This window comes from Xyrauchen texanus, chromosome 17 (assembly GCF_025860055.1).
Source record: "Xyrauchen texanus isolate HMW12.3.18 chromosome 17, RBS_HiC_50CHRs, whole genome shotgun sequence".
NCBI classification, from domain to species: Eukaryota; Metazoa; Chordata; class Actinopteri; order Cypriniformes; family Catostomidae; genus Xyrauchen; species Xyrauchen texanus.
Genome location: NC_068292.1, coordinates 29,266,723 through 29,290,932, shown reverse-complemented (window position 1 = coordinate 29,290,932; position 24,210 = coordinate 29,266,723). Strand labels below are relative to the sequence as shown.

Below are 24,210 nucleotides of genomic sequence, written 5' to 3'. Positions count from 1 at the left end.
TTGGTAGAATCGCCATATGTTGCAGCCTCCCTGAACATGTGCCAGTCAGTACACTCAAAACAGTCCTGAAGAGCAGAGAACAGCTAATGTCCATTTGCCTGTCCTATTCACCATGTCGGCATTGCAATTCTCCAGTGCAGCGATTAGTAATAAACAATTTTATTTTCAAACCAACTTTGATTGTCTTAAATGACTGATTTATTGTTCCAGGAGACATGGCCATGGAGAAATGAAACCGAAAACAACTAGCCTATCAGAAACTATAAGTCATTTGTTGATTCTTTTTCATATAGCCGATAGTTTAAAAAATCGGCCCTATTAATCTGTAAATCCGATATATCAGTCGACCTCTATTACTTTACTTTGATTAGAGGGAAAGTGTAATGTGGAAAGTGTTTCAATAAACACTGACCATCTTTGTAAAGCTTCTGGTCATAAAGTGTCTCAAGATTGAAATAATAAATTATGTTATTGAATTTTGATGAAGCAATTCATTTGTGTGAAAGGAAATGATAACGGAAGGTTGTTTTGATTACAATTAATTATTTGTATTTATTTATTTTTTACCCCAAACACTATCATGTCACTTATTGGACAGTTATTTAAAAACTTTTAATTTAGTCCACTTGAACAAAACTAAAAATGACAAATATAAATTTTGTCTAAAAATCCATTTTTAATCAAATACATAAACATTTTAAAAACAAAAAACATAAAAAAAAAAAAGATTCAATATCAGATCAAATTACATTTAAAAAGAAAATCAGTCGTTAGACATTGAACAAATGTTTTAGAAGTGCTGTGGTAGTTTATTTTTTAATTTCTTTTTTTTGTTTGTTTGCTTTTTAGTGTTTTGGGAGAAAATCAAATAAAATGTGCCTTTTACCCCAGTGGCCTGTTGCCTTTTGTACCCTAATAATACCTGCACATTTCTAAGCTTACTTTCCGTGTCACCTCAGCATAAACTAGAGGCCAATAATTTGAATTCACTCAAAATCTTTGCAGTTGTGACACACAGGCTACACTACAATACACTACTGACTCCTATTGGCTTAGAGGAGTCTATGGAGTCGTTTTACATGTCAGAAAACGCGGAACTAGATCCGGGGGACAGTCGTAAACCTGAGTGAAAGACTGGTATTACTACAAACGTGCTGAAGTCCACGCATTCAATTGACTCAAGCAGTAATTAAAAATCTTGCGTCAGCCTACATCTTGCTAAACTAGAGGGGTTTACTTAAAAGCTTGTTTTTCCGGTCGCACAGCCAAATGAAACTCCTGAGTGGACTTCGCTTATTTCATTTGTTTTCTGGAGCTTGCGGTCAGGTTGCTTGAATTATGATTGACAAGAATGATTTCGGGCCCGCGACGAGGAGTCGCAGGCGCGCGACCATCACGAGCGCAAAAAGCGAGACTGTGAAACCCAGAAACGGCGCGACATTTGGAGTCAGCGCTCACAAAAGCGGCTCCAAGACGCAAGAGTGTCTAACGAAAAACTTACAACTGAGAGAAGACAGCAAACGAAAATGCGATCTTTACGACAAAATGAGGTAAGCTTGGACTAGTGACTGTGTGAAATAAGTAACGCAAAAACCCCAAGATGTTTCAAAGTTAGATGGTCAGTGCACAGAGGGGATTCTTTACTGGATTTCACTAATATATCAATAATGTAACATTGTAAATAGTTTAATCATCACTCCCAGAACTACCTCTCTCACAGAGGTGCACCTTACTGCTTTTATTACATCTCCCCTTTTCTCATCAGCAGTTGCCACAAGTTGCAGGAGTCAATGCTCAGCTCTGCCAGCAGCTTCAAAAATTACAGGGGCATTCTGAACTGGTGTGTTGTAATGCTGGTGAGTCTGGAAAGTCACACACACACACAGGATTGTTTCACTATATAAGTGAGGATTTATTAGCCTTTTTTTTTCACTAGAGAGGACCACCTAAAATGTCCTCACTAGTGGGTTTTCAACAAGATTCACTATATTAATTAAATTAATTTGGCACTAACAATTATAAATACAGCAAGTAATGCACCAAGAACATCAACCATTATTAGGCAATAAGTAATTAAAGCAATCTGGTCATGATTTTAGGCAAAATTGTTGAAAAACCATGAATGCTATCAATTGCATTGGGACATAAAAGCGTATGACTTTTGACAAACAGGTGGTGCTGTCACCAAATTGATATTGTGGTCAAGGTGCGGTCATGATGACATATATAAAGTTTAATTTCAATACCTAAAGTTGCCGAGATAGAGCCTGAAAACCATTGTGGCACCATACCATCAAATTCATTGTTGTGTTAAACGAAAACGGTTTGGTCTATCAATGCGAAATCCATCACTTTTTGTTGGCATGGCCTGAAGGTGGTCTGATTCGATTTTGGTTCAAATATGGCTAATGCTCTAGGAGGAGTTCAAAAAAGTAGGTATTTTAAAGAATTTCAAAATGGCTGGCAGGAAGTTCGATCTATCATGGCATAATTGGTATCCACGATACCAGACCCACAGACGCTACCAAGACTGGTCTCATGACAATAGCACAAAGTATTCAAAAGTTAGTAGCATTTTATGAAAATTCGGTTTAAGTTTTGACCAGAAGGTGGCGCTGTCCCAGAACTTTTTGAGTACCTTCATGGCATTGTGCCATTGCAACATAACGAATTTCGTAACGATATGTCAATGTGTTTGAAAAATAAAGCATTTTACAACTAAAGGTAAATCCATTCAGAAGTTATAAGCAAAAATATGCATTTTTCATATCTCGTGACCACTAGGTTGTGCTGTGCTGAAACTGTGCAGGTACCCTCAGGTCAGTGCTGTCATAACACACACCAAGTTTGATGTGAACACACTAAAGCATTGCGGAGATATAGCCTCAAATACAATTTTGCGTGCTCTACCTCAAAATTGTTTGCACGTTATTCGAGAACCATTTAACTAATCAACTTGAATTCCATACATTTTTGTCAGTCTGGTCTGAAGATGATCTGTTTCCATTTTCGTGCAAATCGGACAAACAGTTTAGGAGTTCTAAATGTTTTTTTATTTCTTTTTTTTTTTATTAAAAACTTCAAAAATATTTTCAAGACAGAAAATGACGACATATCGATTCATCACCGTTTCAAAAGTTATTAGCATAAATGTGTTAAAATTTGGGCAGTTGGTGGTGCTAGAGGGTTTGAGTTAGAAACTCCAAATTTGTTCCATTTAATTTTCAGACTGTCCTCTATCTGTGTGCCAAATTTTACAACTTTCCCACATACAGTTCTATGGGCTGCCATAGACTCAATGGCAGAAGAATAATAATAAAAAGTACACTAAAGATTACAATAGGTGCCTATGCACTTTCAGTGCTTGGCCCCTAATTAAACCTGTACACACAAACACACACACACACACACACACACACACAGTACATTTTCCTAGCTATTTAAATGAGGATGAACCATAGACATCTATTGTATTTATTATAATTAGTACAAACTATTATAATTATTATAATAATATAATTACTGCAATCTAACCAACACCATAACCTACCCCTTTTCTGCATTTTTTCATTTTTTTTTTTATAAAAGAAAACATTATTTACTTAAGAAATTGAAACATTCTTACCTTTGGGGACTTCCTCAAAGGGAGGGTTGCCAGATTATGCAAACTTCTCTGGCCCCAAAGTATTGGCAAATACATGTACTCAAAGGTCCCTGTTAGACCAGTTGAGTTTGCAAGAGACGATATCTGCATGCACTGACTTGCCTACTCATACTTGTGGTTACTGTGTTACAATTATCAGTGAATGACACTGAATCTAAGCACAAAGTAATTTGTTTTTAAACGAGAAAAACCACCAATAGTAACACAAGTCTATTGCAATAACACGTTTTAATTGAATAGTGCATGGCAATCATGTGGCATGTGAAGAATCATTGATCAGAGTTTCTGTTTATGGCGACACAGTTAATGCCAAGCGACACCTAAAAATAAACAGCCTGAAACAGCTTGTCTGTCTAAACACTTGCTGAACATGGAGGACAGCCAGCAAAGTCCTCGCCTGCAAAACTGTGAAGAATGCATTTACGCTTTTCTAACTTACTGTTAATGTGAGCTTGTGATGCACCTACTTTGTCATCAGAATTACAGAATACTGTACAGAATACAATACAGTGTTTATTTAATTCTTGCTGGAGGTTTTCTTTCTTATTCCAATTGTAAGGCTCAGTGTGCATTTGCATTTTCTTTCACTCTTCTTTCTTCCATTGTTCTCTCTCATTATATCCATAGGAATAAGTGTGTCTCCAGTATACTGTGGGCCACAAAATCTTTGGATACTTAGGCCACACCTAAAAATGTATCATATGAATGTCAATGCATAGACAACAATAAGCAAACCAAGTGGTGTTTGCACAATAAATTATGTTTTTTCATAACTAATTTAACTTTTTGTCACAATCTTTGCAATTACTTTAACCAGCTGGTGTGAAGATCGTTTTAAGTGGCTGTATGAAGTCAGTTCCCCTCAACTTCACACAGGTGTCCTAGCAGTGTCTTAATTTTGAGCAGTATGTTTATTTTACAGTATATATAAAACCCATGAAACGTGATATAAAACCTGAAAATCTGTCTTTCCCATACCTTAGCTAAATGCCACTTGGTTTGTTTTCTAATGCAATGACAATTATACATTGTGGATTAAATGTGCAAATACTTTTTGGGACCACTGTATATTTATTGCCATTAATTTTAACATACCTCTGGATTTTGTGTGCTTACAGTTAAGAAACATCTCCTATTCAGTGATTTCCATTTTAGATGTTTTAACATGTTTTGACAGTGTTAGCGATTTATCTTCATATTGATACTCATGTGTTTTTATGCATGTCTGTCTTCGCATTATTGTAGGTTTTGAGCAATGCACGCCTGTTCTTGGAAAACCTTCTCAGGTATGAAGGGATTTTCCTAACCAATTTTATAAAATATTTTGTTAATCCATCTGTCATATGTGGCCCCAGAGAAGTTGAAAGTGGCTTCAAAAGTTTGTTCTGACCTTTATGTTCAGTTGTTCCATAAAACAGATGTCTAACAACATAAAAAGTATTAATAAATGTACAGTACACTGCTGTTCTAATTTCTGTGTTTTGAGAATCATACCTGAGAATAGTCTATAGGGCTTGTCTGATCAGTAAAACAGGCCTTTCTCTCCCTGAGTGGAATGAAATGTTGAACCCCATGCTGAGGGGACCATATGCTGTCATTATGTTGCATGCTGCTTCATGCGGACTGTATGTAAACAGATGCCCACTGAGAGCGCAACTTTGTATAACACTGCAAGTAATCAGAGATTCAGGGCAAAGATTAATAAGATATATACTTAGGATGTATGGGTCAGATACGTATTTGTCTTTATTAAAAAGAAACCTTTTAAAAATGTGTTGATATTTTAAGATATGGAGAAGATGTTTGAGATTTGTTATTTACATCCACTCTTTCTTTGTGTCATAGGTATGGCATTTTAGTCGACCCCATTCAAGTGGTGTCATTGTTCCTCAAGGACCCTTATAGCTGGCCTGCTGCATGTCTGGTAATCGGTAAGTACTGTATTTTAAGGGAGGGATTAGCATATATTTGCCCCTTTGGTCTGTTTGGTGCTTGTATTGTTAGAATTTAAACAAGGTTGGTAGAGGGCACTCCTAGATATTCAAATAATGATGGTGACCATTTGATTTGCAAAATTCTTTTCTTTTACTTTTTTGTGATGTTTTTGAACATTGTGACACTCTCAGTCTTTATCATGCGGCAGGCAGTTCTATCATGTGTAGCAGGTGGTGGGTGTGTGTGTGCGTTTGTGTGTGTGTGTGTGGTTAGGTGTGTGTGCACATTCTGGCTGTCTGCCCTGTCAAAAGGTTCATTCTGGGGGTAAAATCTTTACCCTGTTTTGCTTCATTACATCCTTCAAAGAATAGTACTCACTTAGAGCTATGTAAAATGTTAACTGGATTCAAGCAACTATACAATATTGTTTTTATTATGTTTTTTTTTATGATTTGTTTTTCATTGAGGAAATGTGTGGTTTTATAACCAAAGGTGCTTATTGTATTGTTAGAATTTAAATAGTATTTGACACTCTAATCAATGTTTTTTTTTTTTTTTTTTTTTTACAGTTTCGAATGTATTCATACTTGTGGCAATGTACACAGAGAGGAAACTTGCCATGGTAAGTTCAAACATTACTCTAAAATAATTTATCTTGATATTAATTTTCACTTAATTACTTTATTATACTGCATAACATTTTGTTATAAAAATGCCACTTCATTCAGTATCATTTAGACTTTACAACCATTCCATTGAGGGTTGTTCTGTCAGAGCTCAATTTAGAGTAGGGGTCAACCGATAATTATTGAAATCATTATATAAAAAATGTCACTTCATACAGTATAATTTAGACTTTAGAACCATTCCGTTAAAGGTTGTTCTGTCAGAGCTCAATATAGAGTAGGGGTCAACAGATAATTATCGAAATCATTATTTTGTTTGATCTGCTGATAAATTATAAAATGTGCTCACCACTTGTAGTCTGGCTCAATGTCCCACCCACAGTATTATCAGATTGGTTATATGTCATGAGTAAATGGCCAATCAACACTGTACTCTGGGGGACCTGGGTAGCTCAGCGAGTATTGACACTTACTACCACATCTGGAGTTCATCCAGGGTATGCTGAGTGACTCCCGCCAGATCTCCTAAGTAACCAGGCTCGGTTGCTAGGAAGGGTAGAGTCACATGGGGTAACCTCCTCGTGGTCGCGATTAGTGGTTCTCGCTCTCAATGGGGCGTGTGGTAAGTTGTGCTTGGATCGTGGAGAGTAGCATGAGCCTCCACTTGTGGAGTCTCAGCAGTGTCAGGCACAACGAGCCGCGTGATAAGAGGTGCGGATTGAAAGTCTCAGAAGCGGAGGCAGCTGAGACTGGTCCTCCACCTCCCAGATTGTGGTGAGTAAATGCACTACCACGAGGACCTACTAAGTAGTGGGAATTAGGCATTCCAAATTGGGAGAAAAGGGAATAAAAAATTAAAAAACACTTTACTCTGTATTCGTTGGGGAGAGGTGGGAAAGAGGAAAGTAGTGAGAGAAAGATGAATCACTGAGAGGACAAGTTGTTTTCAAAGATAAGAATGCAGATGCTGAAGTTGCAATAAACATCACAATACTCTATGCCAGCGGTCACCAATTAGTGGACCTTGATCATGATAGTGGCTGTCCCATTTCACAATTTCTACACTTTAGGTTGTGTACACAGCAAGTGCTCCGGGGCATAGATAACACTTATCTTTCAGCGCTGTATCTTTGGATATTTTGCTCTAGCACAAAACACACTTCATTAAGGCCTTTTTGTGCTCCTCACTCATTGCCTCTCTCCCCCGGCCCACGACACATGGTGCCGCATAGTAGAACTGCAGACGCGGTTATTTCAATGACAGTGGACCGTAATGGAGAAATACAGTTAGCAGCAATATAGATGGGTGGCAGAGATAAGGACTGATTTAACTGAGTACTCGCCCGTATGTGTTGGTGTTTTTACATGTTATAGCTGTTGATGGTATTGATGGTAGTAGATAGCTAACCAACGCTAGGAGGTTTAGCAAATGTAATGCCATCTTTGCTAGTGTTAAATCTTTCACCTCCGTTGTGAATAAAATCCTGTTGCCCTTTTGCAATTGACTAAACTGGCTAGCCAGCAAGCCAAGTGAAGGGTGTCATCTTCAATAACGTTGATTCTCATCTGTTATCACGTTACTACAAAACATTCTCTTATGAGCTTATTAGTATTTTATCATGTTATATTATTTTTATATATTTAAAGTTTCAGTTCAAATGAAATGCTGTGAGGAGCGCCCTCCACTTTATTTTTGAAAAAACTAATGTTGATATGTTGTTTTCCAGTATTATTAAAAAGATAATATTAAAATGTTATGTTTTGCAGTATTTCATTGAACACATGTTTATAGACAGATAAAGGATGCTTTGTGTAAATTTCGATTTTTACTGCAAATGTGTATCGTTATTGGTCTCCTGAAGAAAAAACATATCGGTTGACCCCTAATTTAGAGGTTGAATTTGATGCATTGTATTTTAAAAAGCCAGTCATATTTGAGAGAACTTGGAAATCTGGACTGAATATCAGCACCTTTACTGATACAACTGAATTGAAATGGAATGAACCCAACAGTTCAGGCATTTTGCTGATGTTGTGTAAGACCTGCATAAAAAATCAGAGACTAGCTTTTGTGAAAGGACTCTACCAGTAACAAACTCTGTCTATGGAAATGCAGTTTTATGTGCATCAAGGAAAATTCTAGATGTCAGATTTTCTTGGAGTAAGTAGTTTTGTGGTCGATTTGCTGAACCAGTGGTATGAGTGTGGGTTCTTTTTTGTTTGACCGATGGAAAATGGTGGGAGTATTCAGTAAAACTGTTTGAAAACAGTCCTTATTTCTAATGAGACTGTGAAGGATAGACAGTCACTAATAATGTGCACTGTATAAAGCCTCTAGATTTAATTTTCACTGTGTTCTGGAGTTTTTTGTCAACTGAAACTTTTTTAGAAAGCTGTTTTTTTAAAGGTTTTATCAGCTGAACGATCAGCACAAATTTGAACAACAGTATAAACAATCCCTTAAAGGCACATGCAGTTATTTTTATGGATGTCATCTTGAACTTACACTGACACCTAGGGGCATGGATGTTGCATCATTCAAAGAGCAATGGTTTTCAGTTACTGATGCCATTGTACAAATTTACTATTCACTGTCAGGCATGATTAATTTAATCTATGAGTTTAAGAGTCCAATAACTGGGCGGTTACTGAAATTAAGCAAGTAGTATTTGGCTGGTCATGTGATCCAAACATGGCAGCCCCCATGCAGGGACCTTCTCCATGTAGAATAAAAAAGCTTTTATCAAGCTACTGATATGAATGAAGTCTTCATCTCATGTGAATGGTCATGATTTTATGCATGTTTTAAGATTAGTATTTGTTTCTTTAGGAGTAATAGGTTTTAATGAGGAAAGAAATTACTGAGTGCACCTTTAAAGTCTTGTTTTCATTCCTGTCAAGTTAAATATGGCACAAGTCTGAATAAGGTTCTATCTGGTGCTGTAAGTGGTGCAGAAATTACACACTTCACCTTTAAATTGTTGGTATTGTTGTTTGTGATTGTGTTGTTACGAGACAAGTTTTGATATCTGCTTGTGTTGTTGTCTTTGTATTGTTTAACACATAGCTGGAGTATGTTGTGTTTATGCTTTTATATTATGCTTTCCAGGGGTCAATCAGTGAGAAGGTTGGACTGCTGATTTACATCATAAATCTAACAGTCATCTTGTGTTTTCCAATGGTTGTTGTGCTTAAGCTGCCATCTATTACTCCAGGTGAGATTGTGCATTATAACTATTAACACTTGCTCATACATGAGCACTCTCTTTCAGAAAAACACACATATACAGTACATTGAAAATCTTCTTCACACAAACACAGAAGTACACACCTGGTGAATTTCTCATTTACTCTCATTCCCCTTTTCTCACCCTTTTCTGGTCAATTATGAGAACAAAAGAACAGCTTTGTTTGTTTTTGCATTGGTATTAACTGTAATATTCCTGTCATGGGATCAGGTGATTCAGCTTTGAATACATTTTTTTGCAGAACCAACTTGACTAATCCAACAATAAGATTTTATGGGCTCAGCTTACATGTAAATGGTGATTTTATTCACATTAGAAGTTATCGTCTGCCAAAGTATTCACTAAAACACCTTTTGGGCCTTAAAGGCACCTGTGTTACTGTTAAGGCCTGGGAGGGATAACATGATATTTTGTTCTTCTGTTCCTTCATAAGCAGGAAGATTTAAACCTATTGTTATTATATTTATTAAACATTTTGGCATTTTTGCCACTTGTATTGATAGAGATTGTAGAAAGTTCAGTAAATGAAGGGGAAAATAAGGGTGAGTGGAGGGGCTGGCATCAGGAAATGACACAACCCGGACTCAAACATGTGCGTTGGCCATATAACTATGGCTCAATGTCTTGGAGATAACCCCTAGGCCATGGTTCTGAAATAACCAATTATTTTATCAGAACAGTTAACACATATAGATCTGATAAAAATGCTTTTCAAAATTGAGTGGCTTGGTTTAATTTATGTCTAGTCAGTAGGATTGTAAAAATGCATTCAAAAACACTCACTTGTTCATTCATTCTCTTTATAGTGAATGCTACAAAATATAGGGAATAGGGAGCGATTTAAGTCTGTTCTGAAGGGAATAAACTCGCAGTTACTAAATCCAGTGTATAACTGCCTTTACATACTACTAAGAGATAGTTTTCATTCTGTATCATTGCTTTATATCAAGATGCATCTTATGATATGTTACATGATATGCAAATCTGTTATGCTTATTTCACGGTTTACTGTTTTTGTGTATTTGCATCGTCATTATGTTGCATCAGACATTATGTTATTCTTTTTTCATATCAGAAATCTATTATTCATTTACTCTCAAAAAAATATTTTAGCCTATTTTCAAGATTCAAATTTCCATCAAATTGAATTGAATAGTCTTGAAGAAAATTTAATAAATAAAACTTGCATTTTTTAAGATTTGTACATTTTATTTTGTTAAAGATTAGGCAATTCAATTAGATGGAAATGTGTTATTTAATTGAGATTGCTACATCTTGAAAATAGGCTAAAATATTTTTTTGAGTGTAACATATATGTACCATATTATGTATATATAACATTCATATCCATAAAGTATATAATGTAATGCTTTTTGTTCATATATGCAGTCACAAATATAAGCCAATCCTCCTTGGTCCTGTTTGAAAATAATTAGGAATCATTCCAAAATAATCGAATCATGACCAAATTTCAGATTTCACGATGGATCATAATCGTTAGGTAAAGAATCTTAATCAAATCGAATCGTTGTCAGAGCAAATCGTTACACACCTACTGTTTTCCATTAACTGAAGTTGTAAATTCAACAAGTGGCTTTTCTAAGCCAGACTTTCAATAATTATTTTGCCATATTCATACAGGCACATAACCTAAATTCAATGAAAATATCATGGTGCAATCCATTAAACTTCACTGAACACCAGACTGGTCTCTATTTTAATGGCGTTGATGTCCAGCATCACAAAAGCTCCTCTGTATCATCAAGCAGGTTTTTCAATTTACAATCTGTACAATTTTCAGATTTCATATCGCACTCACATGAGCCTCCCAAGGCTTTTTTAGTAAGGAATGTATTGCCTCATTTCCTTCCATCCATACCACAACATTCACTGGCACTTCTGTCCGCTCTCATCTGTTTGCCCGACGGGAGGCGAAAGCATGCCTCCATCTGTCGGCCCTGTACCGCACACAATGCTCCTGAACCAGACAGCCAGGTCAGCTCAGGGGCAGCCGGGGCCACTGCTGCTCCTTCAGTCCAGCTCGAGTCCATCTCTCTGGGGCATAGATGTGCTTCAGAGCCCCTGCATGGACCATTTCCACACAGCATATGGCCGCTATTGATAAAGCAGTGGTGGTGGGACCATATGAGTGTGAGCCAGGTCTGTGCACGCAACAGTAGTGATGGGCTAGGAATGTGGACGTGAATGGTCACATGACTATGAGTTATGGGACAAAGGAAAGGGGCATGTTTCGGTGATGTGCAGGAAGTGAGTGTTCAAACTCTTTGTTCACATTGTGATTGTGAGTTATCAAGAGCCACATACTGTATCTATCTTCTTGCATAAGATACAGGCAGGGATGGAAATTAACCAGGACAGGACAGGTCAAAAACACCACCCAAATTTACAAAAATGCCCTAGATGTGTTTATACATTTTGTGTCAGTTAACTAATATTTGGTATATTTCATAATATCCCATTCTATGTCTTTCTAGTTATAGATTTAGACACTGTAGACAATTTTTTATTAAAAGTGAATTTATGACACTGGATATAGATATTGAGGAGAACTATGAAGAGTACTGGACTGTTGTAATGTTTATGTAAATTCAGTAATTTGTTCACATAGTCTTGTTTTTGTGTCATTGTGTCTACTGGGTGCAGTTGGTGGTGCATTTGCTTTAGGAATCTACACCATCCTGTTTTTGAAACTGTACTCATACAAAGACGTTAACAAGTGGTGCAGAGAGAGAATGCAAGCAAAGGCTCGTAGCATGTCCAGATCCCTTTCATGTGAGTAATACACTCAACTCTCATCAAACATTGCCTGCAGTGCCTTTAGTGGAGCGTAGTACTATATATGTATAACTTTCAGTCAGATCAGCAGATCACATCAAGTCCTTAAATGCTTTGCACAGAAACAGTTGATTGGAAACTATTTTCCTGTTATTAATAGCAGTATTGCTTTTGTTAGGATCCCACAAGACAAGATAATTACTTGTGAATTGCAGCCAGATTGTCAGATATTATTGTCACCCTACAGTTATGTCTTTATGTTTTTAATGAGACATCAGTTTGACAGTTATATTGCCCTCTACTGGCTATTAATTCACACTGTTCAACTTAAAAAAAAAAAAAGCTGTTCATAATGTCCATTGTTAATGACAGTTTTAATACACATGTGAAAACAATTTATGGTATTAGTAGAATAAGATATTTTTCAAGTATCTTTTCCTAAAGGAGAGTGTAATAATTTAATAATCATGATATTGCATGTATACGAGTTTGTCAGTATATATTTATATATGTTTTCCAGTAAATGCTTGATTGACAGGGCAACATGAGTCAAATTCATTCACTGTTGGCTCAGAATTCTATCATTTTACTAAGTTGAAATTTGTAATGTCCAATCTTTAGCTGAAATTAGAGAGCTCCAAGCAGGTTTGTTCATGTATTGACAGTTACTGTGTGCTTTAGGTCCTTCGGCTCCATCTTCGTCCAGCAGTATTCAATCTTATGTGTCATACCCGGGGAATCTCTCACTCAGGGGTGAGCTGTACTTTCAGTCTAACAAGCCAGTTATGAAAAATATTATTTCCCTTTATAAATGTTTTATGACTTGGTCAGCTTGTCTGTAAATAAGCAAATCTTTTGAATTTAAATCAACTAGACTTTTTAAACTGATGTTTTTAAAAAATAGAATGGAATATTAAATATATTTTAAAAATCATAGTAGGTTCTATAATGAGTATGCATTGTTCCATTCTAAAATATGCTCTAATTGGCTAAATATTGCTCTTGTGCAGAGTAAATCTAGCTTGCATGACATAGCGATGGTTGATTTGTGAGTAAATGGTTGATTGTTTTTTGTTGATTATTTTTAATAGATCAGTCGGACAGACTCATTTAAAGTTATAAACCAAATTGATTTGCCAATCAGTCTGAATTACAATAATTGTAATCTTGCAGTCCTTATCCAGTAATTACAAATGACAAGGAAGGTCATGTAAAAGTCATGGAAATTCATTACTGATGTGTACTTGTTTGCCTGATGATTTGTCCTGTGTCTTTTCAGATATTTTTTATTTTGTTTTTGCCCCAACCCTGTGCTATGAGCTTAATTTCCCCCGCTCTGAATCCATACGAATGGGATTCCTGCTCAGGAGACTCTTTGAGATGGTAAGAAGCTTGAACATATTTCCTGTCTTTTGGTTGCTTGCCAGTGAGCATTTTACTTCCTCATAATTGCACTGTGAAAAGTTGTGCCGCCAGCTTTGTTCACAGTGCATCATATCTCATTTATTTTGTGAATACTGGTACATTATAGCTTAAATCCGCAAATGGCCATAAATCATAGGAATTAGCTTATTGCTTGCAAACGACTGGCTGGAGTCATGGCAGAAAAATATGAGAGCATTTTTATGTATGAAAGTGCATCTTGATATAGTATTTCTTTCAGTTACAGCCATTGCAAATTGCACATTTAATTCACTCACACTACTAAAAATAGCTTAGTTAACATATCAGTTTTGTATTTATAGAGAAATCAAAATCTTTTTTCCCTGTCTGTTGCAGTTTCTCCTCACTCAGTTACTGGTTGGTTTAACACAGCAGGTGAGTGTCACAGGGCATTGTAGGAAACACATCAAACCTGTAATTATCATGTCTAATGTTCTTTCTATTGTCTTTAAGTGGATGGTGCCAATCATTCGAAGTTCAATGAAGCCATTGCAGGTGTGTTATTTTTAAGAACTGTGTCTTTGTGCCTTAGGGACAAAAAATTTACCTTATTTCTTAAAAATCATAGTTTTTTATATCACAGGAAATGGACTACACCAGAATGACTGAGCGTCTTCTTAGACTGGCTGTGAGTAGAAACAACTTCAGGGGTCAATGTTTCCCTTCCCAAAATAGAAACACAGTGCTCATTTGAAGAACAATTGATTTGTAAAAACAATCCTGGCAGTTCGGTTGCATCGATTTTTGCTTAGATCTGTGTTGTTTTGACAGATGATATGAAGCAAAAAATTAATGATGGGATAAATAATAACTTCTATTTTTATTCTCATAATAGGTGCCCAACCATCTTCTCTGGTTAATTTTTTTCTACTCGTTTTTCCACTCATCAATGAACTTTGTAGCTGAGCTTTTGAGGTTTGGAGATCGTGAATTCTATCGGGACTGGTGGTGAGTGATTGTATCTCCTTTAAATGACTTTACATTTTGCAAGGAGAGACCTCTTTGGAATAGTTTTATTTGAGCTGCCAGGGGTGGCAACCTCTTTTACGCTGCTGTTGAATGTATTTGACATTGAATGGCATTAGATTGGCTTAAAGTGCAATATATCTGGTTTATGTGTGCCATCACTGCCTTTTCCACTTGCCTTTCATGTACAGTACAGTTGTAGGAAAAAGTATGTGAATCCTTGAATTTTACTGGTATTTCAACAAAAAATTTTGATAAAATTTGGTCTAACCTTCATACAGGTCACAACAATACTCAATACTGCAATTGTTACATTAAGAAGCTTGATATGACCCTTACAATTAGTCTTGTTGGTGGAACCTAATGGAGACAGGATGATTTAGTAATGTTAAATAAAATACAAATTGAGCAGAGTGAATAAAGTTTGTGAAACCTTGGATTTGATAACAGGCTGATCCTCCTTTGGCAGCATTTTTGACATTTTACACTATATATAGTTTTGCTTCAAAACTCAGTTGGACAGTGACACGTTTTCTTTTTTTTTAGGAACTCAGAGACTATAACATACTTCTGGCAAAACTGGAATATTCCCGTACACAAATGGTGTCTCCGGTGAGTAGATGGAGGTTTTGAAAGAGACTGCAGACCGCTGTAGGGAGCCAAGATGACATAAGACACAGTAAAACTCACATAGACTATAATGAAGAGTGACTATAATGTGATCAGTCCGCAAGAAATATATGGTTATTTGCTGTTCATACTGACTGTGACTTTATGTGCCTCTCTCTCTCTCTCTCTCTCTCTCCTGTTTTCAAAGACACTTTTACAAGCCTTTGCTGAGAAGAGGTGCTGGCAAGTTACTGAGCCAATCAGCTGTATTTTTCTTCTCTGCGTTTTTTCACGAGGTGAGATGTGCATAAATCACATGCTGTTTTGTATGCTGCCGGGTCATGGCAAATGAAATTCAACAGTCTGAGCAGGGTAACAACCTATGTGAATATCTTTTAAGAAAAGTGATATTTCTGTGAGTGATACCAATACAGCGGTGCATTTCAGTGTCTAATGTGTTTACTCACAGAATCTTACTTGGGTTTAACATTGATCACAAAAGTATACAGAATGTTAACATAACCTATAAAAAGCATACATTTAAAAACAGAATATTCAGGGGGAAATAATGGAGGGTGGAATTTTTATATGGATTTTATTTAAATAGATTTTTATAAATCCTTTATAAATCAAGAAGCTTAACTCAGTTAAACCTGGCTCTATCACTCTTTTTCCATCTGTTAATATTTTTAGGTGACTTCAGATATTTAAAATCAACTGTCACTGAAGTAGACAACCTTAGGAATAGCTTTTGACAAATTGCTGTATAATGTGTGATGTGGAAGTGTTTAATTCATACTGTCGTTTTTAGTTGTTTGTTCAGAAATGCACCTGACAACTTTTGTGACCGATTGGCAAAACAATTTGTTACAATATCTAAATATTTGATTCTATGGGTGTTTACTTTCTACTGACATGGATGCTCAAAGGTCAGTAAAGTTTGAAGGTGCACTCAGTACGTTTTTGTTCATGTTTTTATGGACTTTTTACGGACACATAGGAGCATGGATGCAGCATCATTTATACATAATAGTTTTCAGTTACAGATGGCAATTTAGAAATTCCCAATTTACAGGAAGCCATGATTAATCCATTAGTGAAAGTGGCCAATAACAGGGTGATTACCTATATTAAGCGAGTAGCATTCGGCACGTTAGTATCCTTACATGGCGACTCCATGAGGAGCCTGCATCTCATGTGAGTGGTCATGATTTTATACATATGTTTCAAAATTGCAGTTAATTTCTTTAGAAGTTAAACTTTTTCCAATAAGGGAACAAATTAATGTACGCACCTTTTAATCCTCTGTAAATTAACAGTACACTTAAACGACTGCACATTATGTACAGAACATATGAAAGGTATAATAAAGAAACAAATAATTTGAAAAATCTGGGCATTAATTGGTTGCTCAGCATTTGGTTGGTAGACACTGTCAGGGTTCCCATGCGTACCGGAAAACCTGGAATTTTGCAATGCAGTTTTCAAGTTTACCTAAATGTCTTGGAAAATAATTATTTGTCCTGGAAAATATTTGAATATGACAACTGTTTGTCTGTGTTTGTAACAAGGTTCCATGTACAGAGACATGGTAACGATCGGGACTCGGAATAGGAGTACAATTTTAATTTGTATTGTTTTGCACTGCTGGCGGCTGCACATTGTGAAACAACGTCAACGGTTAACTTTCATGAAAATATCCCTGTCACATACTTTCTTCTTATCTGTTGTCATCTCTGCTTTTCTTTTTTCATTCCAACACTGCTGTTGTGTTAACCACAAAATGTTTTAGTTTTAAACTTTAAAATACAATGAAGATGGTCGGACCACTGATATTTTGAAAACGAATGCATGTTTGGTAACGTGGTGATTCTGCATTTACACCTCGGGATGTGAATTTATTTTCAGTAATACAACGATTAGAGTCTGAAAATAACGGCATGTGTTTTTGCTTAAATACTACACTTGTTGGGCACATAAAATGCCCTGGAAAGTCCTGGAAAACTGTGCCTTGAAAAGACTTGGAACACTGCACTGTTCTTCAGGGGAGATGAAGGTCAGTGCAGAGGGATGTGTAGGAGGAAGAACAGGCTCCTATCAGGCTGCTGTTCTCTGTGATAAGCTGTGAGCTGAGCTGAGCTGGGGGAGGGGAGAGAGAGGAATGAAGGGGAAGATGTGTCCAATCTGCAGGTGTAGGCAGATAGTATTCTTAACAGTCTCCTTAAAAAACACTGACCTTCATGGGACACCACAGAACTGGACTCGGGATCACAGTAATGAATCAGAAAGATCATATGGAGAGATGGATCCATAAATCTAAAGTTTTTCTTTTGAATATCTAAAACCTGAGCTTGAAAGACACTCAATGTGATTACATGTACTTTAGAAGTTAGATTTCAGTTAGACTAAAACAATAATTTGTTAATAATGTTAATGCCTAAATTTGACTGAAATCATTCCAGTCCAATGTTTGTGAAGTCAGACAGACTTAGATAACGCATTTGAGCTTGGCTTGGACCTGCATGTATACATGATAATCTGACCAATGTTCCATGACCCCAGGAGCAACCAGAGGTTAAGCATCTTATTAAATGCACAACAGCAGTGGTCAGTTAGATCTCCTGCTGGATGGGTTAGATTCATACAGTATAACCTGATCATCACTCAGGAGTTTAAAGCTTTGTGTCTTAAAGATTTTTAATGTGAATGTTTGTCTATGTCTACAGTACCTGGTCAGTGTTCCACTCAGGATGTTCAGACTGTGGGCATTTATGGGCATGATGGCTCAGGTATAAATCTCTAAACACATAACATACATTTAAGTTCTTGAGAGATGCATTCTTACAAAAAATAAAAAAAGTGAAATATGTGACAATTATCTAAGCGGGGATAATAAAGAGGGGAGGCCGAGGTTGTTTGGCTATCCACCTTTTTCCTGAATGTAGAAGTGTTTGTGTTTTAGTTAGTCTCCACGTTTTTCACTCACATTGGCAATTGTTTTTAGCAGATTGTGTGATGTTTAGCATATACAATTTGAAAAACTTGCTAAAAAAATGTGGCTCCATAGTGCCGATAATTTACAGAGTTAAGATGACAATCTTTTCACTGAGCCTCATCCAGAAAAAGAGTGATTGCATGATATCATGGCCATTCTAAGCCTGGGCAGGTCCCAGGGCAAGTTAGAATTAGGGGCCCCCTCAGTAGCAACTGCCATCCGGTGGTAGGGCTTGCTGCCCTTATGACAGCCCTGGATGACATGTAATGGGTCATGACATGAGGAATCAAATTTCCCTCGATCTTTTAACATATAAGAGGTCATTGTAGTATAAGAACATACTGTAAGTTCCAGAACTCAAAACTGTCTCCTCACTGCGTTTTTGTTGAAACCATGTTGCCAGAAAGACTCATTCTCTGCTTCCACCACATTGTGATGTCACACTGTGGTAGACATTTGCATCCGACAGGCCTCAACAACAACACATCAACTACTGCTTTACCTTATCACTTCCGTAGCCTGCCCAGTAGCAGTGAGTAGTGTGATGGCAAGTAGAGAGAGCTGGTCAGTCAAGAGCTGAGAGCCAATCATAACAGTCAGTGTTTATTGTTAAGTCTTAAAGGAGAAGCAGCACCAAAACCAAGCGTTTCAGAGAGAAGGCAAGAATGAGGATGGAAAATGATCATGTTTAACATATATATGATTTCAACAACAAAAAAACTTTACAAAAATTATAAGTGAACCTCAAGGAACATATAAGAAAAATAAAAAGGCATGTCATGATGGCTTGTGGTCAGTTACGTTGATGTCATTAACTACTTCAAGTTTTATTTTTTTAATCCCCTTTTCTCCCAATTTGGAATGCCCAATTCCCACTACTTAGTAGGACCTTGTGGTAGTGCAGTTACTCAGCTCAATCCAGGAGGCAGAGGACACGTCTCAGTTGCCTCCGCTTCTGAGACCGTCAATCCGTGCATCTTATCATGTGGCTTGTTGTGCATGACACCGCGGAGACTCCGCATGTGGAGGCACATGCTGCTCTCCATGATCCACGCACAACTTACCACACACCCCATTGAGAGCAAGAACCACTAATCGTGACCACGAGGAGGTTACCCCATGTGACTCTACCCTCCCTAGCAACCGGGCCAATTTGGTTGCTTAGGAGACCTGGCTGGAGTCACTCAGCACAACCTGGATTTAAACTCCCGACTCCAGGGGTGGTAGTCAGCAAACTACAAAGTTTTTATGACAGTCAACAACTGCACAAGTTGAGCCTGAATTCATTTTTACCTCCAACTTACACTTAACATTTTTATTTAGCTCCGTCTGTATTACTTGTTTTTTTGGAGTTTTAACATTGCTCCTTATGGAGACTGAAACCAGAAAACAGCGCCACCCAGTGTTTAATATGGAAAACTGCAGATTGGGGTTGGTTGGCACAGGTCCAATTTCTGGGACATAATTGGAGGCTTTTCAAAAAATGAACATTCTGTCATTTACTAACCCTCATGTTGTTCCAAACCCATATCACTTGGTTTCGTGGAAAAAAAGAGAAAGAATGACTGCCTCAGTCACTGATGCAATGAAAGTGAATGGTGACTGAGACTAACATACTGTCTTACATCTTATGTGTTCCATAGAATAAAGAATGTCATATGGGTTTGGAAAAAAATGAGGGTGTGTAAATGATGACAGAATTTTCATTTTTGGGTGAATTATCTCTTGAATTGTTGCCTACATTTATTGATTCTACTGTATCAACATATTACGTAATGGGATTGGTTGGCATAATCCCAATTTAGGAAATATATTGTGAATTATTTTTTTTTTTTACCCAAGAACATAAGAAGACATTGCACCTAGTTGGGTTATCTTTTCTTTTTTTTCCTTCCCAATTTGTGGTGGCATAGTGACTCGCCTCAATCTGGGTGGCAGAGGACAAATCACAGTTGCCTCCTCGTCTGAGACCGTCATTCTGCACATTTTATCACGTGGCTCGTTGAGCGTGTTACCGCAAAGACATAGCATGTGTGGATGCTTCACGTTATTCTCCGCAGTATCCAAGCACAACTCACCACGCGCCCCACCAAGAGCTAGAACCACATTATAGTGACCACGAGGAGGTTACCCAATGTGACTCTACCCAACCTAGCAACTGGGCCAATTTGGTTGCTTAGGAGACCTGGCTGGAGTCACTCAGCACACCTTGGATTCAAACTCGTGACTCCAGGGTTGGTAGTCAGCGTCTTTACTCATTGAGCTACTCAGGCCCCTAGTTGGGTTATTGGAGATATTAAACAGAGTATGAAAATTGTGCCATCTAGCCCTGGTCTCCCCTAAATATTGTATATACAAGTCTACAGTATATAAATATTGTACATGTCTGAATGTATTTGTTACGGTTTGCTTACAATAATAATAAAACAAAAATCTCTGTTTCAGCTCCCACTGGCATGGTTTGTGGCCAGGTTTCTTCGCGGTAACTATGGAAACGCTGCTGTATGGCTTTCGCTCATTATTGGCCAGCCTATCGCAGTTCTGATGTATGTTCATGACTACTATGTCACCCACTACCAGGAAGACCCTACAGTAACTGAAGCACTGTAACCACACTGTAAACCTCAGAAATTGAGTTAGCTTGAGTGATTTGTGGAAAAGATTTGCCTAGACTGAAGCTGAGCAGCTAAACTTCTAGATTTTTGAATAGTCCAGGCAGTCAGGTTTCCATAAAATATCTAAATAAACTTACAGTTAAAAACTATGTGTAAACCTTTATGGATAATTACAACACTCTAAATTCATCTCGCCAAGATTTCTGGAACTGCTAATAGGTGGGATAGAAATGCATAAGAGCATGGACCCTTTTCACACTTCTTGGTTTTGGAACATGTAAGTAAACTATTGCCGGTTAAACTATAATAATGGTGAATGGGAGACCACAGCAAATATAATTTTTGCTTACCCATTTGCACCAACATCACAAGAAAAACATTTCCACAACTTTCAAAATGAAATATATAAATAAATAAAATAAAATAGATAGTGGTGGATTACATCAAACAGAAGAGAAAAAATGGCAAAATTACTTTCACACACTTAGCAGGTGTATTAGAATCCTCATCACATCTGTGGTAACTTGTTTTTTGTATTAATTTCATGGTAATGTAATACAAAGTATAATCTTTCAAATTTACACTAAATAATCTAAAATGTGCACAAATAAAAAGTTTGCTTGATTTACACTGCTAAATAAGGCAGAAATATGTCATGACAGTCTGTGAAAAGGGTCCATATGTTGGATAGAAATGAACAAGAGTCTTTAAAGATTCAGAATGTGACTCTACAAGTCTGTGGTGCCAAGTGCTCACTTTAAATTTCACTAGCTAAAACCCCTTGTTTTTTGAGAATGCATTACTGGCTTTCAGAGCACTAGTAGGACCACCAGTCCAGGTGACTTTTCCATATACTTAGGCCAGTGTTCTCTCACTGCTAGCATTTTTAACCTCAAACATACCGTTATTATATTGTGAAATGTTTTTAAAATACCATAAGTTGAATGCTCTTTATTATTGTACAGATGTGTCTAAATGCCAATTCATAAATCTACACTATATGTAACACTGATATCCAAGGGTAATATGTACAGACAGAAATGTGTAATCTTAAAAGAGTATATATTTTAAAGCAATATGCAGTGCAACACTTTGTTGATGTGTGACTCTTTATATTTTTGCATTGGGATTTGAGAGTGCTAAAATGTTTGTTAAAGTGTTCACCAAAAAAGAAAATTCTCTCATCATTTACTCACCCTCATGCCATCCCAAATGTGTATGACTTTCTTTCTTCTGCAGAACACAAACATGATGTTTAGAAGAATATCTCAGCTCTTTGGTCTATACAGTGTAAGTGAATGGGTGCCAACATTTTGAAGCGCCAAAATCCAAAGGGCAAAATAAAAGTACTCCACGTGACTCCAGTAGTTTAATGCAAATCTTTTGAAGCAATATTATATGTGTGGGTGAGAAACATATCAATATTCCCTTCACTTTCACATTCTCCTTCTGTTTTTGGTGATTCACATTCTTTGTGCATATCACCCCCTACTGGGCAGGAAGGAGATTTTATGACAAAAAATGACTTAAATATTTATCTGTTTCTCACCCACACCTACTGTATCATATCGTGTCTGAACACATGGATTTAACATCTGGAGTCATATGGATAATTTTTATGCTCCCTTTATGTTTAATGTGGAGCTTCAAAATGTTGGCACCCATTCACTTGCATTGTATGGACCTACAGAACTGAAATATTTTTCTAAAACTTTTATTTGTGTTCTGCAGAAGAAAGAAAGTCATACACATCTGGAATGCCAGGAGGGTGAGGAAATCATTAGATAATTAATTTTTTTTTTTTTTGTAAACTATCCCTTTAAATAAAAAATATGTGTTACATGCCTATAGATTGTCTATGCAAATATTATTTGTTATAATTATTTTAAATTGCATTTCTATGTATTTAAACACATTAATTATTTTTTGTGAGATGCCATCTGTGTAGAGCAAACCACCGTTATGGTATTGTGAAACCCCTCTCATCAAAAGTGTGCCACCTTTTGGTGGCTCTTGAGATTAAACACCCTGTAAATGATGCTATTGCACAATTATTTGTTTTTGTGGAGACATTTATCAACTGTAATTGTATTCAGTATAGAGAAACGGATGTATTGTAATCTTGCAGTGTGTTATTTTTCTCAGATCAGGCCCTTCTAGGGCAATTTGTCCTCACATGATGAGGGTGCCAGATCCTTACAATCAGTGCAAGTTTGTGATAAATGGCTTTGGAGATAAGTCTTATAATAGCCATGGGTCATATTGTATGAACGTCCTACTGTGTGCTGCAGTGGCACAGACGCTCTTCAAAAGCCTGTGCTATCTAATAGGCTGATAGTGCTATACTGTGCTCCGATCTGTTTAGTATACATTGCCATGCACACAAAAAGAGTGGAATGACAGAAGAATGATTGCAGCACTATAAAATCAATGCTATAGTATATGTCACTGTGCATTTACTTAAACAACACAACTAATATTGATTTTAAAGCATAGAAAAATCTTTACCGATTACAGGTACCATAACATGTAAGGAATACAGGATATAAGGTAACTTATTGAGACTTAAAGTGACAGAGATGATTGGTTGCTGGCTGTAATCACCCTGTATTCAGGATTTTCACTTGTCTGATTCAGTGAAGCTTAGTGACAGCCCAAACTGTAACAGGATTCAACAGTTACATGAGTGTTTATATTTGTTTTTGTACTCATTCAGTGCAGTGGCTATTATCTATACAGGGCCTGTTACATGGGAATGATCAGTGTGGTTTATCGTCATAAAACACATTTCTTTCATTTCTGTTTTTCAGTGCAGAAACATCAATGAATTGTGTTTTATGAAGTCATCACAAAGTGTGATGATTATCATTTACATTAAATATTAGGCACTCAATAATTTTTTCTATATTATTCTACATATATATTTACATTTATTTACATTTGGCAGACACTTTTATCCAAAGCGACTTACAGGGACAATCCCCCCAGAGCAACCTGGAGTTAAGTGCCTTGCTCAAGGACACAATGGTGGTGGCGGTGGGGATCGACCCAACATCCTTCTGATAACCAGATTACCAGTTATGTGCTTAGACCACTACACCACCACCACTCATGATATTCATTGAGATGAGAATGTGTTCCATTCTGTATTGTGTCACGGTGACAACCTGTTTAATATCAGGCCCTGGATTGAAACAACCCTTCCACCTAACAGTGGCCTACAATTTATAAAAATCACTTAATAAGAGCACCTCTGTTTTAGATATTGATTGCATCTGTCAGAGTTGCACAAGCGTGTTCTTACATGAAACCA

General features: G+C 36.8%; 1 protein-coding gene across 2 annotated transcripts; it reads left to right on the top strand.

Annotated features, from left to right (window-relative positions):
• Nucleotides 1-1,096: 1,096 nt before the first annotated feature.
• Nucleotides 1,097-22,979, top strand: dgat1b (diacylglycerol O-acyltransferase 1b). 2 transcript variants are annotated; one of them, XM_052147749.1, is made up of 17 exons: nucleotides 1,097-1,550; nucleotides 1,769-1,856; nucleotides 4,910-4,950; nucleotides 5,510-5,595; nucleotides 6,169-6,221; nucleotides 9,335-9,440; nucleotides 12,138-12,266; nucleotides 12,951-13,022; nucleotides 13,549-13,652; nucleotides 14,049-14,087; nucleotides 14,166-14,207; nucleotides 14,296-14,340; nucleotides 14,548-14,660; nucleotides 15,225-15,290; nucleotides 15,496-15,583; nucleotides 18,014-18,076; nucleotides 20,728-22,979. In XM_052147749.1, exons 1-17 carry the CDS (start codon nucleotides 1,339-1,341, stop codon nucleotides 20,890-20,892), a joined length of 1,512 nt encoding a protein of 503 aa, XP_052003709.1. In that variant the 5' UTR covers nucleotides 1,097-1,338; the 3' UTR covers nucleotides 20,893-22,979. The 2 variants fall into 2 exon arrangements, with proteins under 2 accessions (XP_052003709.1, XP_052003708.1); XM_052147748.1 differs by having other exon boundaries at nucleotides 1,766-1,856.
• The last annotated feature ends 1,231 nt before the right edge of the window (nucleotides 22,980-24,210 follow it).

What these genes read in the sequence shown, in the direction of transcription:
- dgat1b (XM_052147748.1), top strand. Translation starts at nt 1,339, where the DNA reads ATGATTGACAAGAATGATTTCGGGCCCGCGACGAGGAGTCGCAGGCGC. An exon ending in GCTGCCATCTATTACTCCAG is followed by an intron (nt 9,441 to 12,137) that starts GTGAGATTGTGC and finishes TACTGGGTGCAG; the next exon opens with TTGGTGGTGCATTTGCTTTA. An exon ending in GGGGAATCTCTCACTCAGGG is followed by an intron (nt 13,023 to 13,548) that starts GTGAGCTGTACT and finishes GTGTCTTTTCAG; the next exon opens with ATATTTTTTATTTTGTTTTT.